General features: G+C 44.4%; 2 protein-coding genes across 6 annotated transcripts in view; one reads left to right on the forward strand and one right to left on the reverse strand.

The window, feature by feature from the left end:
• The window catches only part of LOC142583292 (uncharacterized), a 44696-nt gene extending 35716 nt beyond the window's left edge, over window positions 1-8980 (forward strand). For all 3 annotated transcript variants that reach the window (XM_075693699.1, XM_075693700.1, XM_075693702.1), the window contains 9 exons: window positions 291-362; window positions 879-1033; window positions 1400-1538; window positions 1990-2063; window positions 2501-2667; window positions 3002-3101; window positions 4199-4538; window positions 5709-5881; window positions 8578-8980. In XM_075693699.1, coding sequence (XP_075549814.1) covers window positions 291-362; window positions 879-1033; window positions 1400-1538; window positions 1990-2063; window positions 2501-2667; window positions 3002-3101; window positions 4199-4538; window positions 5709-5881; window positions 8578-8656 — 1299 coding nt within the window. In that variant the 3' untranslated portion in view covers window positions 8657-8980. The remainder of the gene's footprint in view (window positions 1-290; window positions 363-878; window positions 1034-1399; window positions 1539-1989; window positions 2064-2500; window positions 2668-3001; window positions 3102-4198; window positions 4539-5708; window positions 5882-8577) is intronic.
• Window positions 8835-26762, reverse strand: LOC142583293 (leucine zipper transcription factor-like protein 1). Of its 3 annotated transcripts, none has more exons than XM_075693703.1 (9): window positions 26675-26762; window positions 26452-26582; window positions 26183-26377; window positions 25287-25422; window positions 25119-25184; window positions 24756-24842; window positions 18971-19042; window positions 18757-18861; window positions 8835-13948 (listed from the first exon to the last, which is right to left on the reverse strand). In XM_075693703.1, exons 1-9 carry the CDS (start codon window positions 26675-26677, stop codon window positions 13841-13843), a joined length of 903 nt encoding a protein of 300 aa, XP_075549818.1. In that variant the 5' UTR covers window positions 26678-26762; the 3' UTR covers window positions 8835-13840. The 3 variants fall into 3 exon arrangements, with proteins under 3 accessions (XP_075549818.1, XP_075549820.1, XP_075549819.1); XM_075693705.1 differs by having other exon boundaries at window positions 8835-13961; XM_075693704.1 differs by having other exon boundaries at window positions 26452-26579; window positions 26675-26750.
• Window positions 26763-26878: the final 116 nt, after the last annotated feature.

Here is a 26878-nt window from a genome sequence, read left to right on the forward strand (position 1 = left end):
GTAGTAAGCTTGTAGTAACCCATATCTGCATCGTTACTGCTAGTAACTCTGTTCTAACCAATATGCAAAAGCATCGCACAACCAACGGCTTTCTATCGGGCCCCAAGTTTGGTCGCCAGAACTTGAGCGTCGGGAAGGCTCGAGGCTGTGCACGAACTCTTCGAATGCGTGTCTGTAAATCCAATACCACGAGACACTTACCGCAATATCATTCGTTGTGCAACTTCACCCTTTCGCTTAAGCGGACCCTGAAATGGCAAGCGTGACTTTTTTAATGTTCGTCTTTTCAGATTGAAAGGCTTCAGCTGGTGATGGCATCTCGGGAAGAAGAGTGCTCCATTCTCAGCGACGAACTAAAAAGAGTAAGTTCTGTGCACCAGGTTTTCTTTAGGCCTACTCTCGCTACCCGCCTTGAACGAGCCCACTTAATCTCGGCCCCAGTTGTCAGCGCGGCCCGCTCGGGTACTGCGGATTCGATGACGCGGCAGTTGATGGCGTGCGAGCATTGGCTGCAAGCATGCGACAAGAGCAGGCTATTGAGGCCATTCGTTCGCCTGTTGTCGCAGTTCCCGGCAAAATAGCTGCACCTACGAGCAATTGTAATTACGATCTGTCCCAAATAATTGCCAGCGTATATGGCGTCACGCCGACTGAAGACGGCAAGCATTTCATTTCAAATACTTTGCGATCAACTTCACCTACTTTTGACATCCAAAAATATCCCCAAGTTTTTATGCAAGAGCACACGCTTGTTTATTCTACTCGAAACTACTTTATTTTGCGTTCATGTTTCGCGATAGGCGTTAGTTCTGGCCACCACGACGTTGCAGTGAGGCGAATAGCCTAACATTAGTTGTGACGCCTCTTCCATCACTCAGCTTCGTGTGCAAGCCGATGTTGACAAGGAGTACGGGGATCAGCTGAAGCAGCAGCTGGACCAGAGCTACGCGCAAGTCACATCTTTCGAAGAGCAGCTAAGCCAGCTGAAGATGGACACCGTGGAACTCAAGAAAAAGATTGTCAAGCTGGTCAAGTAAGTGTTCCCGAAACATCATCGCGGCGGAGAAACGAAGCGCGAACTGTGACCCAGCAGGTATACCATAGCGTGTAGCAAATTACCACGCACGTTCCGAGCGTCGACGTCGACTTTTCTGTCGTGTCGCTAAGCTTTACAGAAGCGGGGTTCGCCATTGAATAGTACTTAGGCAGTTTATACACCACGTTGCAAGGGATATGAAACTAGTTATAGCACGAGGCCCTCTAATCGGCGTTGACCTGTCATTAGTAATATAAACGATTTAAAATGTCTTCTTGCTTCTTATACTGAAGCAGCAACACTATAAAAGCAGTTGAAAAGTTCACGCTAATTGCACGTGCACTTTTTTCTTTGGACCTCCAGAGAAAAGGACATGCTCTGGAAGCAAAACGACAATCTGCAGTTTCTGCAAAAGCTGCAGGCTACCGACAAGTGGATGGACAACAACGAAACGGACTCCTGCCTGCAATGTTCCTCTGCGTTCACGTTCACTTTGAGGAAGGTGAGTGTGGCAAAACCAGGGGCTACTTTCTCAGGCTGAATTTTTTTCTAATCGCTGCGGTAGTACAGCAATTAAACCGTTCCGCTGCTCAGCGGGAAGTCGCGGTTCTGACCGCGGCGGTCCCATTCCGATGGTTATGAAAACGCTTAGGTACGACCCCAGGCGGTGAAAATTAATCTGAATCCCCCGTATTATCCGTCTCGTCTAGGCCCCATATTGCTTTGGACGTCAAATCTCTTTAATCAAAATAACTTACTCGTCGTATGTAGTAAGACATCTCCACCTTTACCTGCTCTGCCCGTCCGCAAAATTTTTCTTTTTTTAAGAAATGTGCAAAATGCTGTATGAATGTAAAGAAACGTATTTTAAGATCAAACTTTCATTTCCGTGCTCTTAGTAGCATTGTTGCATCTTTATTAATGCTCTACATGGTTATGTATCTATCTTCCAGCACCACTGCAGGTTGTGTGGCCGAATCTACTGTCACAACTGCTGTAGCAACTGGCTCATGACAACTGCAAGCAGGTGAGTTAAGAAGGAAATATTTTATCTTTAAATTTAACTCAATTCTGTCCAATGAACTTGCAACACTGCAGTAAACAAATCGTCAAATCTGTGTCACGGGGGTACACAATAAGTTCACTTCAACGCAGCTGACAGAATTGTTCGTTTCTAATATTTACATAATGCATGTCCGAGCAACTTCGAATCGAATTATTCCATTCGAATATGTAATGTTTAACTTAGTTGAATATTCTTTCGTGCATAAATGTACACGTCGAACCGGTTAAGTGGTGGTTGCCAGCGGGCAAATAACAGCATTTGATAACTGCTCTATAAGATTGCTCACGTGAGGGCCTGCATCGTGCCCACCCCCCAACCCCCACCAGCTGCTCCAGTGTACACAGTATTTCGTGCATAATAAATAGCTACTCACAAAAGTGCTGACGCTTGTCGTGCAGTCGTCCTGCGAGGGTCTGCAATGCCTGCGCATTCCAACACCAGCAGCTGGAACGGGCCGCCAGGAATCCTTCTGTCTGCTCAAACGCGTCCGCAGACAGCGAAGATGATGACATCGGCGAGCTTGCCGTCAGTAGGAAGAAAGAGCCGTCGGAAACGGACACCGTCGGTAATACTCCACGCTTTCGCATGTGTGTTGTTAAAGTGCCTAGCAGTAACGGCTCACACCTTGCAGTGTTCCTTCTTTGAGACCATGCCGTCAAGCTAAAGGCACACGGCACGATTCCGCTGCGTTGCATCGCAGCTGAACTGTTGTACAAGTTGTACAAGTATACGAGAAGCCATGGCCGTACCTTGCGTTTTATGTAATAGTTCTGTGCGGATGCAAACTCCTATAATAATCTAGTAGTAATCTAACCAACGGCACTCGCTTTGCCAGGCGAAGCTTACACAAATGTAGGCTATGCGCAACCTTGTCCTTACCAAATCTTTTTTTTTTTTAGACTCGCCAAACAGAAGCTCTTCCGACGAAGCCGTCTGCTTTGTGGCACCAGCCCAAGGCACGCCGCCCAGAACCGAGGTTATGAAGATGACTCGAAACTGGTAAGAATTACATCTAAATGACCCGCAGCTGGCCCCTGTTGACGCCCAGTATTCGGTGGCAAAGTAACGCAATTAGCTATCGGCGTCTAAGCTACAACGCTTGGATGATCTATACTTAATAATCCGAAATGATATATCCAATTGAAATACGCGTAGGAATACGTGTGATGATTGAACGATACCGTTCGCGTAAATTCGATGACCTGATGTGACGACGTGATCTCGGACCATGGAATGTGTTGACAGTGCGGCGAGCTTGAGATACTCTAGCGCACGGTTTATGACGAAGCTCTGTAATTGCCCTATAAGAGGGACAGCACTGTGGTTGTGAAGGGGGCGTCAGAAGTACGGTGGTTTGAGCATATATTGTTTCTAGAGGTATGACATCCAAAATGGCTAACTGGGCGAGTAGGTCTGTAGATTCACGAGAAAGTGAGAAGAGACAGCTGGAGAATACGGGCCAGCGCTCGCTCTCAATTTCCGCCCCGTGTTCCGGGGCCGTTTAGTCTCATCGCGCATTGATGGTACCCTGTACTCCACCCGTGCGAAGTGACCGCGGGTGACCCTAGACGGCTCTCTCAAGACGCAAACTTGTACTCGACGTTAGAGATGAAGAGGGATGACTTACCTTCTACGGTTGCCCTTACAGTGCGTATCTAAATAGCGTCCGGAAGCACGGATGTGTTAAGCTGCGTTGCAAAGCTCTGGCGAAGCTTTTGAGTGACTGCTTCCATTAGATGAACCATTTTCATAGCACTTTTAAGCAGTTTTATGGCGCCTTGTGAAAGCGCGTTCCAGACAGCCAGGACCACCTGTTCAGTCGATTCCGCGCAGATTCACTATTCATCTGACAAAGGCATTGCTTTTGTTCTCTTAAAAGGCGCGTGGACGAGGAATTTGGTACCGTTCGACGCAATAGCGTGAATACGCTTAAGGACACCGCGCTGCGTACTTGTCCTTAAGGTGCGCTCTGCTTCGCCACGAGGCGCCATATATGGCTCACATTTTCGTCCGTCGTGACAGCGAGTGCCCCCTCGCTTCCTGCCCTCGTTCCTGGAGATCACACCTGAGCCGCTCGATCGTTCCGTTCCGCGCAGGTCCTTCCCTCGACTGCGAAGGCCCCAGTTCCTGCAGAGCAGCAGCAGCTTCACCGACAGCGGCAGCAGCTCGGCCAAGCAGGAGTTCGACATCATCAGCGACGAGGAGATTGCGCGATCGCTGCTCGCCTGCAGCCCGTACAACAGCTCGCCCAGGACGACGCAGGACCGCGCGCTGTTCCACATGGGATCAACGCGCACCATGGACGAGATCGCCCAGTGCGGTCCAGCGGGTCTCCGTGGCGAGGTGTGGGTGAACGCCGGCGGACGCTACAGCATTCCCGTGCTGCTCCCGGTGACAGAGACGGCGCTCTTCTGGCAGTTCTATTGCGAGCCCAAGGTGCGTTATCCCTATTGTGTAGGCATTTTCCGTAAAGCAGGACGCTTCCCCATTTTGGACGCCACGCCTCGAGGCAAGAAAAGCAGGGTCATGCGTGTGCCCTTCGGGGGGGTGTGCTAGATGTTTCATCTTGCCGCGCACCCAGTGCCGCCCACTTTTCGTGACGTAGCCCCCATGCGTACAACGCGTAGCCACCCTGATGTTGCCAGCCGCGGCGACCCGGTGCACACGAGCATGCGTCTCGCCCTCTAGCCCTGCCGTGGTTGCGCGCGAGAGTCCGCGCACCTGAACGCATGCGCGGCCCGGGTAATCTTTGGGGGTGATCTGCAGCGGCTGCAACGTCTGGGCGAGCCGAGATGGCTGGTCGCTTCGCGTGCGCTGTCTCCGGCAATTGACGCGCGGTTAGGTCGCGTAATCTCGAGTGACGGAGACGCGCTAAACCAAGAGGCAGCCCGGAGCGCTCGCTCCTAGAGGCCGACGCGCTTCGCCACGTCAACGTTGTGACGGCGAGTGTTCGCGGTGATCGAGTAAGATCTGTGCGTGTGCCCGTGCGCGTGTGACACCGTGCCTATTAATTTAATCATTAAGCGAATGTTTAATGCAATTTATACGGCCGATACAACAACGAACCTCATTTCGTGTAGTTGTATAATTTGCTTTCGTTATCAATGTTTCGCCTTTCTGGTGAAAGTGTTACTTTTCTGGATTTCGTTTTTTTGGTGGGAAAATACGACAAAGTAGCGAAAAATATTCAGCCATTTTCGTTCTTATTTCGCGGAGAGACAAACTACGCCTGTGACGTTATTGATTTCGTAGAATTTTCTCGTATTCGGGGTACTTTCTGTGTGCAGAAAATCCTAACTAAAGTTGCTGCTTGTTTTCGAATGCAAAGTACGTTTTATACATACGCCTACCGTCGACCCAACATTGCCGCAAACGATACATACACGTCACAGGCAACTAAGTGGGAAATGTTAAGGCGGCGTCGGACCAGCACTTGTTTCCCGGTACGCCAATACCGGCAGAATTTCCAGAAGTGTAATACGCCAATCCAGGTTATATTTCTTTGCCGTCTATTTATAACAGCGTAGCTTCTTCGCGAAGGTTACCGCTTGCGTGTGCGCGCTTAAACCCATGGCCCGTCTCTGATTCTGTCGTTTCTGTGCGCAGAGCATATCGTTCGAGATGCGGTACAAGCCTCTCCACAGTGACGCCCAGCTGGAGATGATGGACGTCATTCTGCCTTCGGTGCGCGTACAGGCCGACGTGCAGCCATTCGAAGGCAGCCTCGTCGTGAAGAACGTGGGCGTCTACGTCCTCGTCTTCGACAACCAGCACTCCAAGTAAGCCTCGTCTGCGTCGTTATTTTAGCACCTATATACTCTACGCCACTTGCAGCGACGGGTTCTAGGCCCTTTTACAGCCATGTCGCATCTGCCATGAGGAATTCATTGTGCACGCCATTCATGATACATCGTTAACGTTACCACTTGCCATGGCTCTCTTTGGCCAAACCTGGCCCTTGCGCCATAAAACACCACACATCATCATCCACGTAGCCTCCTTCCCCTCGCAAACCCGACTCCGCTGGCTCGGTGGTAAACGCTGCGCACGGCGCGGTGTTTTTGAGGTTGCACAAACTTCTAGCACCCGTCTCTCGCACTTAAGAAAAGTGACTTGGCCAGTATTAAGGTTGGGAAACTCTTATAGATTAATACCAAATAAAACTTCGTTGCAGGTCCAGCGTTCGTCCTGTGTTCTCCTCTTGCGATTTAAGTTTTCTGGCCTGCTGGAGCCTTCATACCCTCAAGTGTTACATTATTTAAGGTGCACTGACACCTGCTATAGTTGTTTTGCTATGTTTTATTATAAGGCTCGGAGTTCCATCAACGCAACAGAATGCGAGTACTTCTTTATGAAGAGGCAGGGGACACACATGACAGGAAAGATCGTTTCGCTGTGCGTCCACTGCATTAAACTTTATTGGGTTTGTCACATTAAAAATATTTTTCGATCGTTCGAAGGGAGCAATTTATTTAAATCGGCTCTTCTTTATGTAATGTTCTAGATAATTGGAAAGTTACAAAATGAATGGAAGCATCAAGTCCCCAAATATATATGTGGACAATAAAAAAAACTATCGGACATCCGATATGTCTAAGCCAGTGAGTTTACGCTATGCTGAAATTCCTTAGCGCTTGACGTGGAAATATACTATCGGTCTATCGGCAGATATGGAGCAGTCCCCTGTTAGCGCAATTGATTCGCGTTTCGTGCGCTTGCCGAAATTTCTCCACTTGTGGACAAGTGTCGTCATTTCAGTTTGCTCACGCATTCATCGTGCGTCTGCTCCTGCCTAGGCAGCAAACCCTAACTACAACACTACCCAAGGAATATTAATAAGCGTTGACGGTACACAATATCCGTAGTGCAATTGATTCTTTTTTCTCATTGAAAAAGCCCCCTACGAAATGGCGGAGGCATCTCCGAATGCAACTGTACCTGGCAGTGAAGCAAGCTTTGCAGGACAAAACGAAGTTGCTGTTTCGTGCATAGCCTTCGTGATTAAATGGACACTGAGGATCGTTGTAGGACTCGAGTAGTTTAGGGTGCTAAAGTATTCCGAATACTTTGTTTTTATTCGTTTCGGTAGGAGTGGTTTATTATTGCCGCAGAAAGTGAAAACTGAACTTCCGCTTTGTGCCGTGACCTCAACGCCCGTACGCCAGGGCGACATCACGAATATCAAAGTATTTCCCCGATTTCGGCTGTTCCGCCGCAGAAAACTCTTAAAACTTGCCTAGTTGACTCTTCAGTTCAACTAGACGATTTTATTTGCGGTTCATAGGCGCCACGATTAGGCAGATCAATTTTATAAGCGCAGTGACGTCAAGTTAACATGGTCGTAAAACAGACGGATTTTAAACATTTATTTGCATGCCTAAGAGTTCACCGTAATACCGCGCATTGGCCGTTACAAAATACCTGTGTTCACAGGCCATGACGGCGGCACTTGAACATTTTCGCAAAAATGGTCTTTAGATTCCCTCGACCCGCGCAAGCTTTGGCAATATGCGTGCCTTCACGGTTATCTAATATTGGAACGTAGGGCGGCGTCATACCAGTCTTATTATATTGCGTTTTTTTTTTTGTGTGTGTATGTGTTACCAAGCCTCCTCCTCGCGAAAAGAGATCGTTTTGCTGTAAGTTACGAACTAGGGTCCGCAGCGGAAGCGTTGGCGCCAGCGGTCTGGCGCTTTACCAGCACTAGAGAGGGGCGCAGGCAAAGAGACGACGTAACGAATAACAACGTTTAATTACGCCGCCACGTAAGGAGCGGCCAGCTCAACAAAGAACGACAAGAACGCTCAAAGCTTGTGCTGAAGGCTGTCGGCGAGGGACGCTTCTTTATGGCTCCTCGGGAACAGCGACGCCCAGGAGAGGGAGGAAGCAGATTCGCGCCCCGCTGGCGGCCACCGCTGGGTACACCAGTGAAACCAACCGTCGAGGAGGGGAGAAGGCACATACTCGCGTACACAGGCGCTAACGGTTTCCAACCGTCGAGGGCGCTTAAGAGGAGGAGGAGACACGCACGCGTCCACATGCCAACGGTCTCGCTTATCCGAGTCATTTAGCGTCCGGGCTTTCGCCGCGATGTTGGCCGCGTGACACGAATCGTTCGTCACAGAGCCGAGTCGCAGCATTGGTAAAGCGTAGTGCATTAATACAGTCTGATAAATGTTCTTGTTTAGTATCGAAAAACAGCTCGAAGTTGGGCAGTCAATCACGCACCGTTGGTTGCCGGCTCTAGGTACCAGCGCCACCATGTAGTTTCCCCAGTGCGGTTGGAGAACGTCAACCTGAGAATGCTTGCAACAGATAGTATCTCGCTTTGCTCAAGAGCAATTTGTAAAGCATTGCCCTTGTGAAGTGGCCGCTCGATTGGCACTGTGGAACTCGCCACTGACGGGGCCTTCCTCTGAACACAGTAGACCGGCAATTTTGCCGATTAACAAGCCCGTTTTTATCTTGTGCGCAGGTTCATGGCGAAGAAGGTGTCCTACAAACTGCACCTGCACAAGCCATGTGCTTCGGACAGTGAAATGAGCAACGTGTAAATACACCTCCAGACAAGTCTTGTGCGGACTGTTTCTTGTATAGACAGAGTCCCGTGCTAGCGGGATGATGTGCTTTATTTAGACTTGTACATTTTATGTATACGTTTTAGCGTGTTGTACTATATCTGCCATGACCCGTAGGCTTGTGTATCATAGTGTTGTGCATTTTCGTTAAGAGCAAAGTGTCCTTTAAGTTATTTGATGACTGAATATTACCTTAAATGTCCATTGTGTGTGCTGCTCTTTTAAGTCAAGCCTTGCTAATTTAAATGAATTCTTTATTTAAGGATGTGACACTGTAATAAAGGATATTTTCCTACTTGTCTTCACTGTATGTTGCATTACTCCATGAGAAGGAACACTGCATGACGTTTTTGTGAAGTGAATAGAATACTTTATTCACCGAGATACACAAGAAACAACTCCTCAGCAAAAACTAGAGCCATCAAGTTAGACTCTTACTGTGCACCGCCAAGATAAACTTCAACATGACATGAACTTCAAGACATGAAACTGCAATATGGTATATAGTCAAGTGAAGTAAAACACTTTGAGAGCTAGTAAACAAGAACACTTATAGTCAATGTCTAAACACATGGTAGAGAAGAATCTATAAATTCTGCAGGGATAACACCGACATCACGCACATGTGTGGCTTACCCTTAGCTGTCTCTCCTGAAACTCCATGGGTCAGTTTCATACTACAAATACTATTGTAGTATTGCATATGCATAACAGTTCTGACTGGTGTGTCTCTTCCTTTGATTTTGTTGCCCCCATCTGTAACACGTTTCACTGGGACACTAGAACCAGCAGTATCGTAGTCTATGCAGCATGGAAATTGATAGGCAGTGCCATTTCCAGACTTAATGACCTTGTCCTTTGTTATACTGACCCCATTTTTCAACACAAATATGTTGTACTAGAAACGATATGTTGTACTAATAAATAGTAAAAATCTAGAACTACGAATATTACCAACAATCACCGTATGATACATTAAATATATATATATAATATTGTAACTGATCAGACCAGTTTCAGCGACAAGTACTCTAGGCTGCCATGACTGCTATAGGTAGTGGGCATTAAGTAACAATGTATTCATTGTAAAAATTTAGTCTCTATGAACTTACATCAAATGAGAAAAGTCCATGGGCTGCCCTTGATTTGCACAGTGGCTGAACGACTGGAGTGCCGCTTTCCCTCTAGTAATCAGTGTGCTTGCACATTGGCCAACTTAATGAGCATAGGTTGCGTGTAGAGTAAATGACAAAACACAAATTGCCAGCCAAGGCTGCAAGTAGAGAACACAATAGGGCTGCTTTCATGCATGGGTGTTATGGTGCATTCTAAGTGTTCTTCAACTAGGCCCGAAATGTCAAAACCAGACTTCGCAAGTGCCTAACCTCTTACTGGTATTTCCTGAGCATTAAACAAGGCTGCACAAAGAGTTAGGCAATTGATTTAACCATTTGCCCCAGCACACTTTAGAGCTGGTTAGGAAGGTGCAAACACGTCGGTAAAGCTAAGTCTGGTGGTGGTCCAAAGCTTTCGAAACTAATACAACAATCTCGCAACCAAAGACAGACATGCTGGGTTGCACTGAAAACCTCGGTGACTAGAGTTGCTGGACCACCAAAAGAATGATGCTTCTTAACGAGGTAACAGCACTGTACAAACTTGAACTCTCGAAATAGGGATTTCTACCTGCTGGTCCAGCACTAGCGATTAAACAGCAAAATACAGTCCTTCCCACATTCATTCATGTGACATGTGTGATGAGGAACATCCATTTCTTTGTGACAAGATTTCATGATGCTGGAGTCGTGCAGTCATGAAGGCTGCCTTAAAGAACCAACACGTACCACTTGGAGACGAACAAGCTTACTGTGCACAGAGGTATTTAAGAATGATGCATCAGGTAACAGAAAAATTCTGCTTTCACAGCACCCCGTATATATTCATATATCGAGTACAACGTGCAACGACCTGTAATAATACCAGTAAAAACAGCTTGTTCACCTGAACAATGCACGTACAATATCTACAACAAGCTCTATGCAAGTATTTTCCTAGTGTATTCCTTGCTGGCGCTTATAAATAAATGATAACTTTTTTCTTCGACTAGAACAATGTGCAACTATAACTGCGAAACGCTAACCTGCGCACAGGCTATACTCTCCTGTGAAGTGTCTAGGTACAAGCTTACCCACCAAAGCACACATCTAACAAAAAGCCTTTTGAGCCTTTATACCCATGTGCGAAATAATTGGGCCTTCTGTGTGTTTGGAGCTGCGTGTCTGTGTGTGTTGAACATATCATATTCTCTACTACTATTTTGCCTAACGTGTGATGCTGCTGAAATGCAAACAGAACACGCACGCTACAAGCTGGCACGACATAGTCTTGAACTTCAAAAGGGCAGTAGGAGCAAATGCTAAGTCGGGCTAAAGTGATAGATTAATACTCCAAAATGTCCCCACTGTCACTAAGATTAGAGCTTTCATTAGCATGGAAATTGACAAACGGGATTCAGAGCTAGCTCCCCAATGAAATCTTGTGTCCCAGTATAATTATTTAAATAATGGTCAACCAATGCCAATAAAATAGTTGAATTGAATCTGGACATGAAATAAAATAGTTTAGCCAATTTGATTATATTTCAATGTAGAAGGACACACTCGTGCTGCCCTATGTAACTTGATCAGGTGGTACTATACTCGAGAAACATTCAGTGACAATAATGGCTCCACCAACAGCCTGGACACAATTCGCACCACCTTATTTTTCAATGCCAACAGTGCACTGACATTCTGCCACAAAGAAATAAAGCAATGGATGTGTTGAAAATATTTTATCAGGTAATTTTCTTTTGCTTCTGATTTCTTGAAACAAAAAGAAGCATAGTAGTATTGTATACAGAGCAACATATTCTTACCTGACTACTGGATGGCCAAAATCACAATGCAATATAAAGAACAGAAATTTCATTCCTCAGTCTTTGCCATCAGCATAAGATGAGAGGCATCAAATGCTTCTTGCACCATGGAAATGAGGGAGAGTTAATGAAAGTCAGTGGAATTGGTGCTGTCAAATTTCATGGCACCTGCCACCATTTAACTGAGAAATTTAGGTCTTGGTTAAGTGCAAATGTGAAAAGCACAGTATGATTTTTTTCCCAAATACTGCAAATAACAAAGCAATGCAAGATCTTGTATTTGCTTCAATAAAAATAACAATCCTATTGGGAGCTCGATACCATAACATCCTCAGTCCGATGCACTTCAGTGCCATAGCCTTGATTTCATTGTCAAATTGAGGTGTAACTGTATTACTGCATATTTGTTTCCTCAAGTGGCATTTTCTCAGCAGCTCTCGAGAAAAATGGAGATATAGAGGGACCTAATCTATCACTATTGCTGGATTTAACATTGACTTTCAAATGCAAGCAAAAAGAAAGGCCTGTTGATTCTGCCCATATGTACCGTAAATATCACATTTACCTGATGTGCCTTTACCTACTGTGAAAATATTTATTTCTACAAGAGACAACCGTGCTTTTCTTCTCTTCCTAACATTAGCAAACAGGTGAGAGCTAACATTCCAGCTGCCTTAAATGCGTCGTGTATACAGGTAAAGCAGCTAGTGATCACAGTAAATGTGTTACCTATCACAGATCGAAGTGTTTCTAATGGCCTTTTTCTGTGAGTCACCAATCTGCCTGTCTACAAATATAGAAAATTCACCTAGTTTCACGTATGTGAAAAGTAGTATGAACTCATGTACGAGAAAACAAAGGATACCAGAATGACCCCATCAAAAATTGCCCTGAACGTGTGAAAAATGCGCTTAAAAATAGTGTTCAGGTGCAGTAACAGCGTTTATACGCCACAAAATTCAACGTGAATGTTACTTTATAAATGAACATGTTGTAGATCTCAGCATAGTAAATTGTATTGCACTGAACGTCACAAAAAGAACATTGAATGCAGTGTCAAATAAACAAGCAAGAAAAAAGGAAAGACAATGACATCACTATAGTGGTCATAAAGCACCAAATGACAAAGTTGAGCATCTAGTATTACAAAGAAATAATAAATAAAGACTAGAAGGTTCCAGCGATCTAAGCAGCTGCCTTTACATACGGCAGACTGCCACCTTTACAAACTCGACAATCTCTTTCGTCTCTACGCCTCTCCAGTCTGAAACCTATTGGAAACAAGAATGCATGTGTCACAAAACAAGCTGTGCCCCAGAGTGAGACACTTTCACATGAGCAAATTTAGTGCCACTTTGAGCAGGCATTACTTGGCATTTGTGTCCTTTAGAGGATGTCACATGGCAGAGTGAAATGACACTCGAAGTCGCACGTTTGGTGAAGCTGCTTCACTTCATCCAGCACCATCGAATGCAGCCTTGACAATAGCTGTTGCAAGCGTGAAAAAAAAGCAGCAAAGAAAAAAGAAAAACTAGGAGCGTTGTATTTTGGTGCAAATGTTCTTACTAATATGTTTGTATAAGACCACTACAAAAGAATCATCTCGCCATTGTGATGCTCTATTTCAGCAGCAGCCAGTATCATGACCTACCTTGCATGTGGAACAGCGGATTAGAATACTGCCTAGGTGCATGGTGGTGTTGCTGTCTAAGCAGTTTGTCAAAATACATATTTAACTTTAAGAAAGTAACATTTATTTATTTGTTTGACAACACATGTCTGTCATGATGCAGGAGGCGAAAGGCAACGTCAGCAGTCACCTGACTAGGCCTCTAGCAGCACAACAAGCACTCGCCGCACGACAGCCAATCCCAAATATAAATAACCACTTGAAGTGCTTTTTTCAGCCTCCCATTGTCACTGCCATCAAATCTGAATGGCTTTTCATTTTTCCGCATGGCACCAAGTTGTCCAAATCGCATTCACTGAAGCAAAGTGTGCTCGCTCAAAGTGACACTAAATTTACAAGAGTATGATTGAGGTATACAATGTGGTAGGTGAGAAGCTCATGCTTCAACGACGCTCTCGTGCACTGCAATGGATGCACATAAAGAAATTTTTTAAAAAAAGAAGAAACAATAAAAGAGCGAATAAAGATGCAGGCTTGCAGGCAATAGTGTGCACAGCCCTGAGTGCAAGTGTGCGGAGATGCCCAAGGCTTTCCGTGCGCTTGAAGCAACGACTCACGTAGCCAGCACAGTGCGCAGCTCCTTGATCTGATCGTTCTTAGTGGCCAGCATCTTCTTCATGTTTGTGTAAGCTGCGGTTTGGCTGAACTTTTTTTCCAGCTCCTGGGAGAGACAACTTTTCTTTAATTAGCTTGCACAGAGATGCACCGCTCCTTTAGAATAGTAACACACTGGATAGTAATAATGCGACCGTCTAGTAACGAAACGTAAACGAATGCAAAGCAGAGGCTAAAAGCAGAGCGCCCTTCTGTATGTCTATATGCACACACATGTAGCATCAGTGTGTAGCTGCTGTTAACAACCAATAATTGTTAGCCGAAGCAAGATGCATGCAATAATACCACCTGCTTGAAACCGGAAGATTGATGGATTGATCAACTCAAGGCTATAAAGACACCACAGCCAATGAGCTATCATGATTGGTCCAATAACTTTTTAAGGCCATTTACAGAGGAGGTAATGTCTCTTTGGCCACATGAAGGGGAAGGCCCTCACAATGGCTCTAAAAGAAGGTCACATATTAAACGTGGAGAAAAAGCATTAAAGAAAAGAGGTTAACAAAGAGGACAAACAAAGCACTGGCTGCTAACATTCAATGATTATGTACAACAAAATATAATAGTATCCAGAGGGGAAGAATGAGGGAAATACATAAGGCTAAACTTGGCCGCCATTATGCAAGTGACAAAAATGGCAACCACGAAGCTATGGCCAAGGAGAGCATGAATTAAACAATTGCAAAGCAAGCTCTGTACGTAGAGTGGAAAACAGTGAACAGGCCATGATGTGATGGGCCTTTCTTTTGGTTGAACCTTCCTGAAATATTCACCACAACATGGATGCTATAGCAGAAGGCTGTATGAACTTTTATCTTGTAGATTCCACTGGCATACACTGAAATCTCGGAAGACAGCTGTTATCGCATTCTGCTTCCATTGAAATGATGCAGCCCTTACAAGAAACAAGTCTGTGATCTCTAGCCCAGCAGAAAGCAATAACAGTGCAATGCCACAACCGGTAGTGCTGGTCCCTTTTGCATACATTCATTATAATGGGAGGCCAATTCATGCTGTAAAGCACACCAAAGCTAAGCCCGTGCCCATAGGGGGGCCTGGCAAATGCCTCTCCCCCAACACCTGTCATCATTATATCAATAGAAGGCTAAAATAAAGACTATTCCAGCAATTTCCAATTACCCCTGTCGTGTGACAGCTGATTCCACCATCCACCTGCTAATTTCCTATTCTCATTATAGCACCTAATTCTCTGTCATCCTTAACAGCCTTTTTTCCTTCTCTTGGCACCCCTTCTGCTACCCTCACAGACCACACAATCTACACTGTTGCATGAACTTCTGAACTGAATTTGTTAATATAACTGCCATACTCCTGTCTTTGTTGCGTGGCCTTTAGCTTCATTTTGTGTTTCCTTCATTTCAAGCTTCTCCAAGAAGTTGGTGCTGGTAAATTGCACAGAGTATGTACTTTTCTTTTCAAGAATAGCAGTAAGCTGATGGCCACGACTTGACAGTGCTTGCCACATGCGCGCCAGGCAATTTTTATCAATCTGGAGATTTCCTTCAAGTAATCTAGGCCCCACGACGGCTTTCCACTTGTCATTGTAAACTAGAATGCGGTTGCGGTCGACAACTCGAGACAGCATTGTCAATACCACTAATGGCTGCAATGCTCCGCGTCAGTTTTGTACATGTTAAAGGAGCTCTCGAACATGTTTCAAGCCACCGTCTTTCTGCTGCAGGCTGTAAAGGCTAATGGTTGGAGACACTCATAGTGTAGGTCAAAGCACCAATATAAAAATATTCAATATTTCATTGATGCAAACAACATCACAACATTGCTGCTGACCCCATCATCGCCCAGTGTCATTAGCCAGAGACATTTGCACCAGAATCGAAGTCACCTCTCGCTCGTCCGTGACTAGTTAAAAACAAAGTTACATATAACCACTGCACTGCATCAAGAACATGATAAAGATTTGGTTTTATTTTTTTGTTGTACTTTTTATCCTAAAAAAAAAAGAACACAGCAACTATAAAGCACGGCAGTGGCTGCTCTTTTGCCTCTGGCTTCTGAGCATTGCTCCATGTTACGATGAAGTGGGCGCATGAGTAGCTTCTCGCTTCATCGCCTCGTTTAACATGTGTAATACATTCATGTGTGTTGCTCAGGCAGTTAAAATATTTCCCCTCAGTGCATTCTTATTGGTGCATACTTTTCATACGCGTTGCTGTGTTGAGCTGCCGGTGTCGACTATGAAAGAAGAAGAGACCTTGCGCAGTCCCAGGATATGTGACCAGTAGTGGTAGCCGTGCCTCTCAGTCATTATCATCAGGGGAGCTCATTACTTACACCAGCCTTGCCTTCAAAAGCGTAAACAAGACAGCATGGCGGGGTTCCACCTGGTTTGTTACCATGGCAAAGGTGCAATCAGCACATCGAAGTCCGTGAGCCAATCGTGGAGTGTCAACTTCTGATATGTGCTTGGAGCTATTACCACTGGCAGCCCATCAGTGGGCAACAGAAATGGGGATGGGAGACCATACAAAATTCGAGTTTAGGCATGCATTTCTTTTCTTGTAGTTAGAAATTTCTCGGCTGAATAACTTGTGGGCTGTGTACCCCTATTGCTGCTGTTTTTGTTGCGTTTAAATCTGCAACTGTCAATACATGCAACCCATGACTGATAAATAAATATTGGCTTGAAGAAAAGAGTTAGAGGGCCCCTTTAAGAAGGCAACCCACCACCACAAGCTCCCACCCTTGTTCTGTGATATATAGTGCACCACCTGCTGACCACATGTTGGGTGACTGCAGGCCCTTGGTGGCACTGCCATGTTGCTATAGGAACATGAAGAAAACTGCATTTGCAATTATCATCCTTTTTTGAACTTTAATACCATCATCTTAGCAGTAATGCACATGTTTCAAGTTTAACCGTTCAGCAAAACTCAGCCCTATTTCCACGTTTTTTCCAAGTCCATTCTTCTATAGTTTCAATTCTAGACATTCTGCAAAATTTCTTATGGTGTACTTACTTCTAGAGAAAACAGTCGGCCTCTATGGATGACAGGATCAGAAAAGACACCTAATTTCTCAGCAGTTTTTGACCATGCCAGTAAAACTACAATGCCATGTTGTTTGCACATATAGTAAAACCTAGTTAACCCGTACCCGCTTAAACATTACTTTTGTTTTAAAAGTAGTAAAGTGAAATCCCCGACTCAGCGGCCATTGAACATAATGCGTTCTGTATCTGCATAAACCATATCAGCTTATTGCGTACATATTGGTTAACATGTAGTGTTTCCACTTTTCGTTGCGCATTCACGGCGGTGCATCGTCCCCATCGGGCAGCCGGGTAGAACAACAAGCCTCAGAGATCAGAACAACAGCCTCCAAGCGGCCTGTGTGTTTGCTTATGAAGCCACATCAACATCAACATCATTTCAGTACCGTGCCGTGCCAGAGAGCGTTGTGGCGTCGTGCAAGCAAGGACTCACGTCATGCCAAAGCTCGGATAAAAAAAATGCCGGGTGCTCAGCATAGAAGAAAAATTAGGCATTGTTTGTGCTATCGAACGTGACACGAAGTCAGCGCTGACGCGAAGGCATGCGACAGGGATCTACTGTTGACTACGGTGTGCGGCATTTGGAATGCGAAGAAGTTGCTCGGCAGCGCTGCTGCGACTGTGAAGAGATGTTGGCTACAAGGTTCGACTTTTCGCCATAGTTGCGCCTCTCTTGTTGCCGAAGTGTCGCCTAACGATAGTGATGAGGACGACATCAAAAGTGCAGCACGGGCGATTCAGGCCTGACAGTGGCAGAAGCTGCGCGTTACATCAGCCTCATGAATGCAGTCGTCATGACGAGAACAGCACCCCGCAATAAAAAAGGCATTCCGCGATTTCTGCAACGCTACAGCGCCCGTTCACGGAGAATATTCAATGCCAACGAAGAATCTGCCATGCGAGTGTTTGCCGAGAAGAGGGGACTGGCTGAAAAGCTGGCTCGTAGTTTCAGCAAGTTTGAGGCCGCTGTCGTCGCTGCTAGGCCACCGCAGCATCAAAGGAAAATAACACTTTTGTCGCGCGAAGTGAATAAATGTTGCATGTTTTTTCCCCTTTCATCGCACTCTTTCTGAGTTCCGTTTTTGACAGGTAAGGGGGCGATCTCATGCTCTTTCGGTTAAGCAGTACTGCCATTTAGTACATACTTTTTCCGAGCTCCAGCCAACTATGGTTTAACGACGTTCCACTGTACTAATTACAGACTAGAAATCCAGATAACAGGTTGCATGTCTGGACTGAGTAAACATTCAATTTTTCTCAGATAGTGCAGTCTGTAAACCTTTGATGCCAACTGCACATCACACATTTCTAACACATTGTACCTCTCATAAAAAATCACAGTACAAGTTACACATTCAAATCTCTCTGACATGTACAGTCAACCACAAAAGGTTACGGACAACAGGATCTGAGAAAAAGCTGAATATCTCCCCATCCTCAGAACGCAGCATTTCCAGCCTGTGATTAGCATATGCGAACAACATAGTGTTGTATGGCTTTACTGGATATGGTCATAAACTGCTTGAACATTCAATGTTGTTTCAGATCCCGTGGCCAATAAACAATTATGGTTGACTGCACATAACCACCATCTCTGCTTCTCTTTGTCCTCATGTTCTATAGGTTTGATGTAGACCAAGCAAGTGTAAAGTCAACCTCTGCCTTACAAGTAGTCAAGATCATGGGTGTTGAATTGCAAAGCAACCTTTTATTTATAGAATTCTTGTTATAGTAAAATGCAACTTTTTTACATAAGATTAAATTAAAAAATCATTTCCTGTCAACAGAAGGTAAACAGGAGCAGACTTCAACATTTTACTTACTTTTTCGGCCAAGTCCAGCTGTGCTTGCACTTCAAGAAGCTTCTGCTTTGTCACTACCAAATCAGATTCCAATTTTTGCTGCGACAACCGGCTTTTGTTTAGGCTCTGAAGAAAAGAAAATATTGATAATAACTATCGTCCAAGGCTGTACACAGCAATACTAAAACCTGTCACAAAGCATGCCAAAACTTGAGCTTAGTAAATGACAAAGTACCTCCTCCATTTCGAGTTTGACTTTGGTCATTTGGTCTTCAATAAACTCTGTTGATTCGTCCATTTTTCTTTCCTGAAAGGGTTATAGGAAATCAATGTTGTCATAAAACATTCTTGCAGCTGAGCATAAAATTTCCGCAGATTAGAATAACAGAAAGCACACAATTGTGAAAATACTATAGTATAGTAGGAAATTCGTATATATATAGAAAAAAGAATGCTCCCCTATTCTGCAACGTATACTTTACAGTAATGCATATTATTTGAAAAACTGCCAATACCTGCATTTTAATCTCTGCTGAATGCAAAGATAGTAGAGAATCTGAGTGATACCATAACATTCATGCAACTGCCTTGGAAACTTTGTGTACGATAAGTACCAACGTGAAGTGTCAATCCTCATACCAAGATCCTGACACCAATAAGATCCTGAAACCACTTTGTTGAAGGCACAAGCAGAATACCCAACTAATTACAGCGAAAACCCCTAAATAAAAGGGAAAACGTTCATTTCCAAGCAAACTACTGACAACTCACTTTTCAAAAACCAAAAGACGTTTTCCCCCTAGATGGCAGGGCAACCTTAAGATGAACACTTAATTTTCAACTTTGAACAGTGTCATCTAGGGGGCTATTTTCTGTTTTGAGACTGCATTAAACACAGAAAAGCTCAGTGCCTATACTTCATTCACATTAACATGTGCTCGAAAGTGTGTATTGGTATGCCTCAGCACAGTGCGCTTGTTTGGTCAATCAGGCCAGCAGGTGGCAGTAACATATACAAATTATCTCAGCAGCTCAAGATGATAACGCACTGAAGCCTTGCAACAAAATCAATGCAAAATATGCACATATTCTGCTTTGTGCAACTCTGTGCAACTCTGTGGATTTCAAGATTTGATTTCAAGATCTCAAAAGATGCCCAGTCAAAGCAATCACACCACCATGAGCGCACTGAAAGATGCACTGTAGATGCCGTGGCTTCGTGGTGAGTGTGCCCTCATATATACTTCATGAGTGGCAGCGCTTAAAGATGATGCCAATCAAAAACGATAACCATGTTTGCTTTTCACACTAGGTGGGGTGACTTTCACTGGATGAAAGCAGTGAAGTGAAAGGGACCCTTAAACGATTTTTACGATTTTGTACAAACGTGCTGAGTTGTTAGGGTAGGTCTTCCTGATCATTAAGTGACACAATTTAGTACTCCATGGAAAGCATGTAATTTATTATGAAGTTTTAAAAATCCGTATCGCTGCCAATCGCAGTGGTGCTGCCCCCCTGAGTTTGCAAGCTGCCTCATTACCATCTACTTAGCAGGCACGCATGATGTATGTCAGGCAACTTATGCGATTGGCTGCTCAGATAGTGTCATTGATAATTTTTCCAACTTTTGAGCTGCGCGGTCAGTGTTGATCTCAAGGTTTCCCTTCACGAGGACCATGAATCATCCTTACTGCGTTGTAGGCTGCAAACCTAGCGATTGGCAACACGTCAAGCTGTGACATCGTGTCCGTCTGCAAGGAACAGGCAAACGGAGTGGCTGCAGCGCATCGGGTTGTCAGTATCTGATCGGCAACAGGATCTACGCGTTTGCAGCCTTCACTTCACAACCACATAGAGAATTTTAGTGTGTCCAATATTCCAATAAACACAGGCAAACTGGGTGTTGTGCCAAATGGGCAGAGGTGCAAACGTGAATGGCCTGCAGCCACCTGGTGGCACAGAGCTCAACCAGACAAACACAGAGCTAATATAGCAGTAACCAAGTTAACCTTCTACTTTTCTGCTGATGTAAATTTATGGCAGCAGCATAATCTGGAACACATTGTCTTTTTAAATGTTTGAAATGTTTTACACTCGGTTACAGCAATATTAGTAGCTCTGTGACTGGCTTGTTGAGCTCTGCACCACCAGGTGGCTGCACCGTGCAGGCCACTTACGTTTATGCCGCCAGCCATCCCTCACAACACGCAGCTCGCCTGAAATTACCGGAATACAGAGCACACCCAGCGCCAAGACAGAAGACTCGCATGGCACGCTGCTTGGATAGCTCTCGCTGGAGATTGACGGCCAGGCAGATAGCGGAGAGGTTGAAAAGTTTTGACACACTGGCTTCAAGACACCAGAAGTAGACGACACGACGTCCCATCATGACACAGAGCCAGTGAAGCTGGAGCATAGCCCCAATTGCTTGGCGAAAAAGTTGAGGAGAAAAAGCATGGCTAGGGAGGATGGTAACTTGCAATCACCTAGAGCTCTCCTAATATGAGACACTTCACTTAAATAGACCCCGCCCTGAATACGTCACAGCGTGACGTCACTGGCGCGCATGCAGTGGCTCTGGTTGGCAAAACACTGCCTCCGCCAGCTCTCGGCTCGGTGCAGTCGTGCAGCGCTTGGTGCAGGAGTGCACCACATGGATGCATCTTTTATGTTTTGCGTGGACCTCCACAACTATCTTATCAGTCAGATTAGCAGTATTGCGTACCGGAGAACAACAATGTATGGTAAACTGTGTGATGAAAAACTGGCGACGCTGGCTTATTTACTTGCGAAAGTGAACAATGCGGTTGTTTGTGGTAAACACAGCAACATCGGCTTTTCTTCGGAGATGCACCACGTTTGTTGTGATGTGATAGAGTGTGCGGCGAAAAATATTGACGGTATGAGCTCATCTTTGCGTAGGGAAACAGACCACATTGTTGTGTGGATATGTGCGTGTGGTCTAATGCACGATTAGCAATGCATCTCGTTTATGAAAATACAGATGCACTTGACGTGTAATAGGGGCAGTCACAGTGACTAGGCATAACTTCAGGGCCTGTCATTTTTCTACAAGTGGGAATGAATAACACACGATGATCAGTGAGCCCGTAAATCTCAGTGCCGTCTGCGCTGTGTGGAGAAAAAAATTGTTTGAGGATAATCTACAGGCTTAAAGAAAGGTGTGACTTTAAATGAGCTCATAGCATGTTTTTTACTATTCCTGAAACAGGGTATGCCTCGCCACAAGGAACATACGTGCACTATTAGCATGATTTTACCATTTCCAAAGCTGCATGTGTATGGTTCGCCACAGTGATTGCACAAAAGGCGACCCATTAAAATTTTTGTGCTTTACAGCAGGTTTCATGGGTCTTAACTAAAACAGTGAACATTCATGTTTTCTTGTTTCTATACTTAACTTTACGACACTAGATTTATGGTGTGATGATGCACAGTGTGAAAATGCACATTAATTTGCTCTGTTCTAAAATATGCACCTGTCGTTTGGTTCCCCTACAAACAATATGGAATAAGCTCGCTCAATAAGGTTCAACGAAAATCTGTCCATTTCATTTGCCGAAATTACAGGTGCAGTTTCTCACCAACACAGGCTCAACAATCTTTGAAGATTGAGCCATTACTTTCACATTATCACATTGAAGCCTTAACTCTTCTATATGCAATGAACAACTCCACATCTGGTCTTTCTGATTCTAACTATATGTCACATTTACTAATGCAAGTTGTACCCATAGCTCCCACACCTTGCACACAACACCTATTTATGCCCATATTAATACATTCATGTACAGTTTTGTTCCGTGTACAATACAGCTTTAGAATTCTCTACCCAGTAACATTCATTCACTTATCACTAAAAGATTTTATAGCTACCACTGGTAAGCACTTCGCTAACATGTAAAGTGCTTCTTTTTTGACCATTTATCTTGTTGTGTATATGTGTTTTTGTAATGTGTAATGTATAGCAATGTATAATGTTCCCACTCCTGCTGCAGCCCTACATTGGGCTGCAGTATATGCAAATAAAAATAAATAAATATAAATAAACACTAAAAACTGGGCTTTTTAAAGTTGAGACCACAGCAAAGTTAACGGGATTGACAACCATTTTCAAGGACCTAGTTTTTTATAGTGCGACACAAAGCTCACCCTCAGTAGTGTTTACATCTGCAGCGGTTACTTCCAAAAGCATGTGGATGTTTTGTAAGCAGAATTTATCAATCTGAGCAGCCTCTAAAAAAGTAAGAGTCGCACCTCCAGCAACGCTGATAAGTCACGGCTGGCTAGACCCTGTCTTCGTTCTGTCAATAGGCAAGCCAAGCCAACTCATCCAAAATGAAGGCAAAGGCAGTGCCACTTTTCTACTCGCTACAAATGAAGGCCTATCTGCACATTGTGAATTAGAAAAAACTTATAACAGAAAAAAAGTATGCTGTATTTCAATACTAACAAGAAGACTAGGAACCACCATACAATAATAGAAGGTCACGTGGTAGGCCTCGTATACATCTTCATGTTATTGCCACTTGGGGCGCCAAAAGTCATTTTTTGCGACTTTTAGAGAAGAATCAAAAATATAAATCTGTGTTTAATTAGAAAAACATGGCTCGTTCTAGCCTCTAAGATAGGCAATCTTTCCATCAGTGGGAATATCTCGATTCATGTTCCGAGCGGTTGTCTGTCCCTTTAACACGCGATGAATCATCAGAAATGGATGGATAAATGCAATGGATGATGTATTATTTTATATACAGTTCACACATTCGCATTGCGACGACCAGTAGGTCAAATTAATTAGAATGTCGTGTCTAACGTCCTTAATCAGCAGAGTGGCTTATGAAGAATGCTGTAAGGAAGAGCTCCAGATTAATTTTGACCAGCTGGGGTTTTTCATCGTGCACTTTTTCATCGACTGCCTTTACATTCCAACCCCATCGGAAATTAAGCACCACAACTGGGTATGACTGAATAGTTGTAGACAAAATTATTCTTGTATATTGTTTAAGATTACAATGCAAGTGGACACAAATTAAGTACATTGACATCAATGCAATGCTATTATTTTACGAAAATTGCGATGTCATTTTACATATTACAATGCGATGCTGACCAAATGGCACCAGGCATTTGGCAACAATGCTACATTGTTGCGCTGGTAATATATACGACGGTTACTTTCAAAGCAAAATTCATAGATGCTGTCGCTTCAGAAAATACAAATGTGCAGGAATTGTGATCGCAACAATTTAGATACAAACAGCGCTCCTATGCAGAGAGATGCGGCCGGTTGAACGTTTTTTGCCAACCAGCATCCACTTAGGAGGTGCGGCAGGTGGAACTGGCACTCGAAGTGACGTCATGCTGTTTACAAAGAGGGAGTGGTCTATTGTGGCAGGAATGTTTTGCTGTAGCTGTACTCTACGAGTCTGCAAAATTTGTCCAAAATGCTTCAGGGACCCTTTAATGTACATGTGTTCAAAAGAGAGCAGAAATTTCAGATCAGTGCCAATTGGGAATTTTAGAAATATAGGGAACACAAAGTCATAGGGACTAAATCTGCTGGATGTTTGAAAGAGCACAAACGAATGCAGAGAAATTACAATGAAGTCTGAATTTTTGCGTACGCAAAGATGCTTAGGTACGCTATTTCTAAAACTCCTTTATATCTAATCCCGGCTAGATCAATGTGACAGCTTGGTAGCTAGAGCATAATTTGCGTCAGATATCTTCAAGTGATGCATAGGAGGACAATTGAGACAGATATGTATGAATGTGTTTGCACTGTGAGTCCGTAACAAATAAGTCAAGCTCAAAGTAAACAGGTCTGATTCAGAGACGTGCAGCTTGCACAACCTTGCACTCCACATCATTCATGCAACGATTGCAACATATCTAGTGCAGAAAAGTGTTGATGAGTGCTGTATGAGCAACAGCACTTTGGGCAACACGTAAGGCTAACTAACACTAACTAAAATTATCAACAGAGAAGGCATTACCTTGTTCTTCAAGCTTTCCATGAGCTCACACTTCTTCTGGTTAAACCTCTCAGCCAGCTCGGACTTCTGGTTTAGTATCTGAGAAACCTGAAAATAAGAACAGTGGTGTCACTTAAATACTCAGAACGCACTCACTCAAACTTTGGCTTCTTCATCAAACATTACTGGCACTAGTGGTGCCAGGACATGCAGATAAAACAGGTAGTGAATGACATGCTCCGATTTTGACCAAAGCGAAATGTTAGTGCAGGTGTTTGTCTGATTCACTGTATTTTCTGTGCGTCATGCCACTGTTAACTTCAACAATAGCCATATGGTGCTACTATATTACATATAAAACCTGCAAAACTAATACATCCGTACCTGACTTTCAACGTCCTTCAGTCGACTCCGCAGCATTGCATTTTCACTCTTCATTCGTGCTATTTCCTGCAAGACCAAAATATGCAAGGGTACACAGAGAAATCCAAGAAACCTGTGAATCACAACTTCTTTACAAGCAATCCATCGCCAATTCATTTTGGGACATACTCTCTGCAGAAGAGCGCTCGGTCCGTGCGAGTCCTCAAGGGGGCTCAACTTGTGTGACCTCGACGAAGACGCCTGCAATTGCTTTCCTGTGCTCAATCCTTCCAGTTCCATGCCCCCAACATATTCAATTAGTGATCTGGGAACACAAGGCATATAATATAGATTCACAAAATTAAAAGCAAAATTGCCAACGATTATGACTAAAGGAAACCTTTACCCACAATTAATTAATTCAGTGATCTGCTTACTTCACATCACTGTAGTGATCCTGGCTAGAGCGACTACATGGCAACCCACACTCCAGCAATTCTAAAAGACATTGCGCTTACCACGCTACTTTGCTTGTGCTAAAATTTCCCAAGATTGCATTTTTGGCCTACAATGCTTAATACAACACACTGCACTTTTGCTTACCTGGTTCATGTGTCAAATACGAAAAGCCGATGCTGTGCAAGAACCTCACAATCAGAGGTTTAAGCTGCTGCACTGACATGAAATCTTGGTTTCGCTTCGTGTCGGCATTAGAAAGTTTGGATGAACCAGGCAAACCAAGGTACCATGTGTACGTTATTGAATGAAGTAGAACAAAAAACGCAATCTTGCTGAAAAATTACAGTGAGGACAAGGAAGAATACGGTTTCATACACTGCTCGGAAATGCAACGTTTTCTCGAATACCACGGTCCAACAAATTCTTGACGCCGACATACGGGGATATTCTCGGACGGTCACTTTCGTGGATATCACTTTCTGAGCGAAACCGGCTGAGATGATTGGCTGGATGGGCGCCACGTCACGCGAAAGTATCGCCGAAAGTGATCGTCCGAGAATATGTGTCACGCTCGCGTTTTACGAGTTGGGAAAGATACCGAGTGCGGACGCGATTTATGAGCTTACCCATCTTCAAGTTCCGACATATCTGCCTGAAGCTGCAGGTGCCACTGTTCCGCTTGCTTGCAGAGTTGTCGGAGCAGAACCACGTTTGCATGAGCCGAGTTGATAAGCTCGCTCTCAACCTCAGCTCGCACTACGGTGCAAAGATCGTCGAGGATCTGTTGAACTTCCTCGGACGTGTACGTTTCCTCGAGGAGCCTGCGTAAACGTGCGCGTTAAAACCAGCCCCTACTTACCATTTCGTGCCTTAGGCGAGACAAATAAAAGTATACCTCGCATGCTTCACGTCGTCGAAACTTTTGTCGATAACTTTGAGGCGCTGGGCCCGCTGCGATTTAGAGAACTTCAAGTAGCGCACTATTACATCGTGGTGGCCGTCGTTTAATTCACGCTCTCCGGCCTGCTGGAAAGATTAACATCAATGTATGCAGGTGACCTGTTCCACAAAAGCTAGAAAATAATCAACACGAATGCATTATTTACATATCCACTCACCATGTCGGAAGTGTTGATAAGCACGCAAAGTCGTCTTCCCTGCAGAGCAGTGTTGGCAATGTGTTGGGGTGTTTACAAGAGATGGCGCAACAAACGTCAGCGATAGCAATTGTGAAACAATAATATTTTCCTATGACTAACGTATAATTTGATACATTATTTTTAAGTATACATATAAAGTAACGTATAAACAGTTTTCTCTCG

This window comes from Dermacentor variabilis, chromosome 5 (genome assembly GCF_050947875.1).
Source record: "Dermacentor variabilis isolate Ectoservices chromosome 5, ASM5094787v1, whole genome shotgun sequence".
NCBI classification, from domain to species: domain Eukaryota; kingdom Metazoa; phylum Arthropoda; class Arachnida; order Ixodida; family Ixodidae; genus Dermacentor; species Dermacentor variabilis.

Excerpts from the sequence above, each read along its gene's own strand:
- LOC142583293 (XM_075693703.1), bottom strand. Across the intron at positions 25,423-26,182 it reads ATGTCGGAACTTGAAGATGG|ATCACTAATTGAATATGTTG; the intron begins GTAAGCTCATAA and ends TTGTGTTCCCAG. Across the intron at positions 19,043-24,755 it reads TGGAAAGCTTGAAGAACAAG|GAAAGAAAAATGGACGAATC; the intron begins GTAATGCCTTCT and ends TAACCCTTTCAG.